This window comes from Helicoverpa armigera, chromosome 23 (genome assembly GCF_030705265.1).
Source record: "Helicoverpa armigera isolate CAAS_96S chromosome 23, ASM3070526v1, whole genome shotgun sequence".
NCBI lineage: Eukaryota > Metazoa > Arthropoda > Insecta > Lepidoptera > Noctuidae > Helicoverpa > Helicoverpa armigera.
Genome location: NC_087142.1, coordinates 9263180 through 9271866, shown reverse-complemented (window position 1 = coordinate 9271866; position 8687 = coordinate 9263180). Strand labels below are relative to the sequence as shown.

Here is an 8687-nt window from a genome sequence, read left to right as displayed (position 1 = left end):
ATAAAATGTCCTAGAACTGTCAATCAAAATCTATCAACAAAATTCACACAGTTTTGGAAATGAACAAAATTACTAATGTATGTCCACACGGTCCTAACTGTTTTTATTTTTGTCATCCAAAGTGTAATGTGCGAATATGACAGGCGCGTGATCACGACTCTCAAATACTCCAAATACAGCATAACGCCGACCATCGTCAATGGGAAACCAGCGGCTACTGGCCAGTTCCCATTCCTGGTCTCCTTTAAGGAGCCAGTCAAAAGAATGGAGCCAGGTAAACTGGTTTGGAAAAATTTGTGCGGTGGCAGCATAATTGGTAAGTCCAAAGTCTTGACAGCAGCTCATTGCTTCGAAAACAACAATTTCTACTTCGCGAAATACCCCAAAGTTCTCCGCGTGGTGGCAGGGGAGAAAAGTACTGACATCATACACAGCGGAGTGACGGAGACCACGCCTGAGGCTCAGTGGAGACAGGTCATGAAAGTGCGCATCCACCCGCGTTTCAGTTTCCCTTCAAACGATATTGCCGTAGCATTCGTGGACAAACCATGGCTCTTTACCAGAAAGGTCAATTACATAAAGGTAGCGAGGTCCACTAACGACTATGCGCATCAATGTGTGTCAGCTGGGTTCGGGAGGATCGGCCATCGGTTGAGGGACTCCATCTCGCCTGTGCTGCTTGCTGCTCCTATAACTACGATGCCGAGATGGCGATGTTCCTTAGTTTGGGAGATGAATATGAATTCGTTTATTTGCACGGAATCCGCAGTGACGGATGTTGCTAGAGGAGACTCGGGAGGTCCCTTATTGTGTCAGCACACTGGCGACCCCAACGAGAAGAATGACGAAGGGATATTGGTAGGCGTGGTCAGTGGGAAGAACTTCGACAAGACCACCCTGTTCACTCGTGTGTCGGAGTACAAAACCTTTATAGCGGATAGTTCTAGTGAAACTCTACGTCATAGTATTGATGCCTGTTTGGTTATTATACTGGTCGTTTTAATATATCTTTTGTTTTACTTCATGGTTTTCTGGGGTTGCAGTTGAACATTCCATTGGATTCAAGGTTTCATCTAGGTTTGATAAGCTTTAGTAGCAGCCTAACCTTTAAATCTCTGGGGTAATAGCATTACACGTGGGGGTGCTCTTACATAAAAGAGCAAAACCAGCAAAGCCTTCTATTCTCAAAAAAACTACAACTAGCGTCTTTGACAAACTTTCTCGCCAAGATGTTGGCAAATTAAAAAATTAATAGCTAAGCTTTGCATAAAAATGAGCCGGCTATTATTCTATGTAAAACAGACGGTTCCGTATTATACTTGATCAAGTCATTTTTCATTGTGAAGTAGTTGTCAGCTTGAAAAAATATTATAAAATGGCGTTTTTAATTAACGTGCTGATTTCTGCGCTGAAAAAACCGAAGGATTAGGTAGAAATTATAAAGAGTTATGGACCTAAAGATAGTAAATTCACCATATAATTTAAATTCTGTTTATTATGGCACAACCAACATACAATGTGGTCGTTAAGACTTTAGATCAGAAGATCAGGAAAAAAAACATAGTTTCATACACCTGGCAAGATGTTCATTTTCTCCCAACTAAACCGCCTAACATAGCTACTGACAGTTCCCCATAAATGCACAAAGCGTAATGTGCCAATTGCTATAAATCAAGTGACTCTTATTACTTAACAAAGAACAGCCTTTCTCAAACTTTCGGATCGTTTCTCGGGTTTGACTGATTAAACTCGAATCAGCATTTACTCAATCCTCAATCCTTCTCGGTGTGAGAAGGGGTCTGTGCCCAGCAGTGGGACGATAAAAAGGCTGTAACAGTAACAGCATTTACAGTTCAAATTAATTACTAGAAACAAATTAAAGTTTTTTAAAAAAAAACAATAAAAAATAATAATAGTCAGAAAACCTGAATTTACAACAGAAATTGCTACATTTTTAAATATATACGTGGGGCCTGATTCTCCTAAGTTAATAATGTCAAAATCGAATAGAAATCGAATCGCAATATGCTCGAAATAGCAGTTTTAACCATATTCTGCTACTAATATAAGACCAATCGTATTCCAACGACATTCGATTGATTTGCGATTGGTCTGCTATTTTGGTGATTTTGGTCTATACGGTAGTTTGCTCTACAATCATATTGCAATCGTAAATCATTTGCAGACAAAATGTTTCATTATTGAATGAGAGAAAAGGATAAAAACGTCTATTTCAAAGAAAAAATAGCGGAATGCCACATACGCTTCAATCGTAATCGACTCGGGATTGGATCGCAGTCGAATGTGAATCGTATGTTGCTTAAGTAAAATTAGGAGACGATTCTCCAAAAAGAGCAGGGACCCGATGACTCCTGCTCAATCTCCCTTTGTGTCTTTAAAAATATACATTTTTAGAACCCTCTCATAACTTTGAGAACATCTGCGAACCCATAGGCGGTTTTAATGAAATCTTATGCGCGTATATTTTTCCCCATACGTCGTTTGCATGGTGTAATTGCATGGGAATGAACTCGGCGTTTACATTTATATTGAACAATGAATATCTTGACGAGAATTCATGTGGGATAATCGATTGGATACGTTCTTGTTTTATGTATGTTTTATAATTTGAATAAGAGTTTTGAGTTTATCTTAAGGTCGTATCTACCAAGAAAATCATCATCTGACTAGCCTTTTCTCTAATATGGTGGTCTGCGATGGCATATCTAATCTCATGAACCCAGTAACCTCGTCAAACTAATACTCCTTGATATGATTGGTGGTCAGACTTTCTGGTTTCTACTACCTTAACGACTGCCAAAATTTTTTAAATATAACAGACGGGACCCACCAATTTAAGGTGCCCTCCGAAATACGAAGAGCAAGATAATCTTAATACAATTTTACCTGTAAAGTATGCCTGATTTAAAATTATTTTCGCCACGGATCCCCAACTTGTCACGTAGGTATCAAATAAAAATATTTTCAGTGTCAAATATATCGAGTATCTACGAAGGTGTTCAAAGAATTCTTAATAAAGTAACAAATCGAGATATCGGCGCCATATTAGAATCGTATCAGATGAGAAATATATCTGTAACGTACTTAGAATACTTAACCAACAGGAGACGCCATTGTCGTGCCTTCTTTGTGGTGAATTTACGGACTGCCCCTATGCTCAAATGAACTCGTGAGTCAAGTTTATTATGCTAGAGTTTGACAATTATGTCGTGTGCGTGTGTGTGTGATCGAAAATTTGTGTCACTCGAAAAGGAGAAAATATATTTGGTGACATAGCAGAAAAAAAAGTCATACTGCAGGGTTTAGAAACGTAACAACATAAAATATTATTTTTTCCGCAACTTTTGAATTAAATCTATGTGACTCCCTTAATACTCGTCTCTAACACGTAAATCGCATAGAGATTTCTGCTTATGGCGGCTCCGGTTGGTTGGTTGCTCTAAGGTGCCATATAAGTGGTATGGAGAAATAAATTCTACAGATGTAAAGCAAATAACTTTGTAGAAATGCGAGGTATTTTTAATGTAATAATTTGATGCTGCATAATCATATTAGATATGTTATTGAGATAGGTATGATCGGAACGAATTTCGATTCGATTACATCAAAATATTAAAATCTAGACGTTTCTCGCGGTATTACTCGTATCTTCTAAGACCAGTTTTCTCTTTAATGTTCAACAGGCACCTACCTGTGACACCCCAGGGATATTTTCCGGAGGTGTCACGGGTACCTACTGAACTTCAGTAAAGATAGGTACCTCATACTTACCTACTCTAAAAGTATAAACTTTCAAAGTACAAAATGTTACTATTGTTTCACCTGCTTCCTGAGGGAACTACTTCTCGCACCCGGATAAAAAGTACCCTACATCTTATTTTAATGTGTAAACTGCATTAGCTATAGGTAGGTACAGCCAAGTGCCGTCAAAATCCTTTCAACAATTTCTACGCCAAGAAGTAACAAAAATACACACTCTCATTCACACTCAAACTTTCGCCTTAGTAATATTAGTGTGATTAGTATATTAGCAGGCTTGTTTTACATAATGTTAACACGTGTAATCATTTCATAGTTATCTCGATAATATTGACAAGCTGTTAGCTGAAGTTCAGTGAATTAAACACTTAGATAAAACAATTATCCGTAATGGAAGTCTGACGTGGTAGATTATAATGTACTTACTAACTGTCAGAGAGCAATGGATACCTGCTTCCGTTGTATGGAGATTACTGGCTTTAGAATTCCCGAAGGACTTACTTCCTGCTCATGGATAAAAAGTAGCCTGAATTTTTACTATTTATGTTTTTATCAAAAACAAATAGTTTTAAATAGTAACAAATATACACACATTCTTACCAACTGCCGTGTTTATAATGAGTTTGTGGGTTTATATGTTTGATCCTTAATCACACTTTGACGGCTGAACTGATTGAGATTAAATTTGGCACAGAAATAGGTGGTAGACCCTGAACATGGATAAAAAATTATTGTATTATTTTTCTTGGGACGCGAATAAAACCGCGGGCTGAAGCTAGTATATTAATACTTTAACGCTGTTTCACCCGCGTCCCGTGGGAACTTCTTCCCGTACCTGGATAAAATGTAGCTTGTTACTCGGGGTTAGCGTAGCTTCCCAACAGAGAAATAATTTTTCAAATCGGTTCAATTTATCTAGTATTTCTCTAGTAGTTTCGTAGCTTTTAGGGTACAAATAAAAAATGTTTCCTCTTTATTATATTACCGTATGGATGACCTATGTTAGCAGTGTATTATCACTGAGTAGCAGCGAATGCAACTAGTTGTTGCATTTATATGCACTGCGAGTTGTTCATTAAACTTATTTCTATGAATATTCATAACACTTGATACTCGTGGCTAGGGCTGGATTTTGTTTGAATGCGGCTTAAATTTTGACTAGGTGTAATTAGGCTAGATTTCAAATAGACACAGTTTTGAGAACTAATGTTTTTAATGTAATATGTAGGTAAGGTCAAATATGAAATGTTGCTACTTCTAACATACACATATTTTTATGTTTCGGGATTTATTATAAAATCCTATTGAGGATGAATGGCCATAGCACACTTTCGACAGAAAAGGATGGAAGAGAATCAAAAAGGCCAAATTAAAAAAGTTTTTAAGTATATTGTTGTTGTTTTTTTTTCAGATTAAATAAAAAAATCACATATTATTTATTAATATACCTAGTGGAGAAGGTCGTACAAAATAAAATGAAATATTTACGGAACAACATATGAGTGTATACAGAAAACAGTAACATTCCTTTGTTTTTGTTAAATAAACAAAACACAATAGTTGAGTACGGCTAGCGGTGTTTAACGTTAACCTTTGTAAAAGAGTAAAATGTAATGTTTTAGAAACTGTCAGAATGTGTTTCAGTCTCGAAAAGTTAAACTGCCAATGTTAGCACTCCGTTTTTTTTAAACATATGAAAAAAGTGGCTACCCGTTCATTGAGGAAAATTGATAATTAACCTTATGGACTCATTTGATACGATTCAAACATTTGGAAAGGTTTCTCTGTGCATAACCGTTTCTTCACAATGCGGGTTAAATCACAAGAATAAGCTATCGAAAAACATCGTATGACTGTCGGCTAACATTGAAGTTAAGACTCCAAGAGCCGTGGTTTTTTATTACAAATAGAGCAGTCAAAAAGTAGGTACTGAATGTTTCAGGCGAAAACTGCAGAAAGAATTTCAGACAGAATTGGCACATTATAGTAATACATTACCTATCATAGCTTTTACCTCATTTTCTGACCTCATCCTCTACAGACAATGTCACGGTTAAAATCTAGGTATATTATAAACCAACTGAACTCACACAACCCTGTACTATACCCAACAGTCGGACATGCATACAAGAACACACAAAACTATAATTACTTACAAGATTAGTTCAAAACTTTAATTATGAATCGCTTAAATATTTATTAAAGTTCACGTTATTCGAAGCGAGTTTAAGAAAACTGGTGCATTTTGAATGTTGAAACTTTAACTTCTGTGCTTTGGTACGTGTACCTACTGCTGAGAAAGAGGGTATAGTTTCTTACGTGACTATTCAAAAATATTGATTCACAGTAACACTTTTATAATTAGATATTTTTGTTGACGTTATTTTAGTCAATTTTCCTTTTATATGTTTCGTTTTTTTGGAGTATCCAGGTAAAATAAGGAATTGTAAGGAAAATAATAATCATCATCTTCAGTTTTCTAATCGCCCCACTGCTGGGCCTCCTCTCACACAGAGAAGGATTGAGCGATGGTCAAAAATGGTCTTAAAACATTTACCATTCATATTTATGTATATGCAAAGCAGTGTTTTCATAATAGTTTATATTTTCTTTGCATTTATTTTGAAAAATTACCTTTAATTCTGCAAATTGCTTGAATGTATTTTTGAACAAAAAAATGTACGTAACAGCCTAACAGCATTGATTAGTTGACATAGCTTTAAAAGCCGACCACTCTTTCATTGCACTGCAGTGTAAAAACAAATTAAATTGCTTTTCAGTCAATTACAGTTTATTTTTAACAAACTTGATTGCGGCTCCTGAAAAAAGCATCTAAATTAAACCAAAACAGAATCTTTATTTTTTAACTTTATTAAATAAAAACTGAATAGTTTACTTTTGTTATTTTTTATGCTGTACACTTTGATCCAGTTGTAGAAACAAAAAAAATGAATATGCCTATTCATTTTTAAACTAAACAGTGTTATTACAAAAGAGTTAAATAGGCGTTCGACTGAGGTTTAAAAAAGTCCGATTACATAACATTTTTAGGCAGTAGTTAAAGTTACACACTGTCGTTTAACTTTTGTGTAATATCATAGACAATATACGACAGTCTTTGGGAGATCAAGACTTTATATTTATCTCAAAAACAAACCATCAAAAACCGCTTTAATTGTTCCTAACTACGCATTACCTTAAATCCTACAAATACTATAGGTACACATAAAGGTGAGTAAGTTTGTATGGATGTTTGTTGTCCTTTCACGTAAAAACTACTGAATGGATTTCTTTGAAACTTGACAATTATATGTATAGCTAAGTAATATATCAGAATAACATATATATGTTAATATTTATCTATATATTTGTATGTATATTTGTAAATGCGTATTATTTCTTCTTCTTCTTCCGAGCCTTTTCCCAACTATGTTGGGCTCGCCTTCCAGATTATATCTCTTATAAAAATGCTTATTATTAATTATTTCTATCTTACAAAATAAACTTAACCTGTTTAACATATGGCATTGAGTATTAAAGTAATTCCCTCGGAACGCGGGTAAAACCGCCGGCAAGAGTTAGTATTTAATAAAACAACCGACTAATATTAACGTGTCAGAATAGCACCTTTTGATAGCACCCCGCGGGGCTAAGAGTGCTTCCGAAACTTGTAGGTGCTATTACACCAATCTGTTAACATGTGTTTATGGCTTCACTAAATGGTTACAAGTACCTATTTATTGTAGTTATATTGATTTATTTTCATGTTTACTATCTTCAAAGAAAAAATCTTCAAATTGACTAGTAGCTTATGTCAGCGTTCATTTTCTTGTAGGGAACTACTTCCCGTATTCAGATTAAAAGAAGTCTATATGTTATTCTGATTTATAAAACAAACACCCATAAACGTTTGAATTCTTACCGACATTTGAGAATTCATAATTTTTCGACATAAGTTTGAACTTTCACCCGCATCCTTACACATACTAAAACTTCATATACCTATTTAATCTACACTCCTTTTCATTTATCAAATTTCAAACATGCAATAATATACAAACCGATTACTGGTTACCAATGACAGTTTAACAAATAAATATACTGTGTTAAGTTCGTATTTTTTCGTTAAATGTATATTTATAGTACCTGGGATCTTTTTATTACATTTTTAAATTCAATAAAACCCTTTTCTTGAAGTGTAAATGAATTGGTACCTCACGTAAAGCCATGCCCAGACGTCGGTGAGCCTCTAATGGTTTAATTTTAACCAATAGCATTCGTCTTCTTTTACTCTACCCACGGGAAAGGTACGAGTGACCTTTGCTATCTTTTGCTATCTTTACGTAAAGGTTTCTTTGAAGAAATAAAGATAATGTCCTCTGTTCCTTGAAAATAAATTATATTATTACAAAATGTTCGGTGGTTATGTCACTGTGTTCTGTATGATTTAATACTCAAAGGCGAAATTTTTATCATAGGTAATCTGTATTGTATAAAAAAAGAAACTTTTATGTTTATTAATTTCTTTAATCTTGTCGTACAAAACTTACTCAAAGTCAAAAATATTTTTTTCGGCGCTTTTTCTGTCTATGAAATATTTAAGACTTTACGTACTACGACGTACGTACGAAGAACTTTACGTAAAGTGAATAAATAAATAAATCCGTAACTTAAAAAAATTACAAATATAAACAAAACCTCATGTGTCCTACAGCGAACAAAAAATAAAAAAAGTAAAACCACCAAAACAGCCTACAAATGAACACTGAAATCCTTCTAAGTCACAAAACCCAGAATAGACAACAAAACCGGCCTGTCCCCTAATTATTTATTTACCTGTCCCCAAAAATAGGACAAACAATATTCATTGCTTCCTTAGTTTACACAAAAAATAACAATTAATATCA

At 34.7% G+C, this 8687-nt stretch overlaps 1 protein-coding gene across 1 annotated transcript; it reads left to right on the top strand.

Moving 5' to 3' along the window:
- LOC110374025 (chymotrypsin-like protease CTRL-1) lies at positions 1–1047 on the top strand. The gene has a single exon (XM_021331546.3). The coding sequence runs from the start codon at positions 76–78 to the stop codon at positions 1045–1047; it is 972 nt and encodes a 323-aa protein (XP_021187221.3). The 5' UTR covers positions 1–75.
- The last annotated feature ends 7640 nt before the right edge of the window (positions 1048–8687 follow it).

What these genes read in the sequence shown, in the direction of transcription:
- LOC110374025 (XM_021331546.3), top strand. Translation starts at nt 76, where the DNA reads ATGTATGTCCACACGGTCCTAACTGTTTTTATTTTTGTCATCCAAAGT.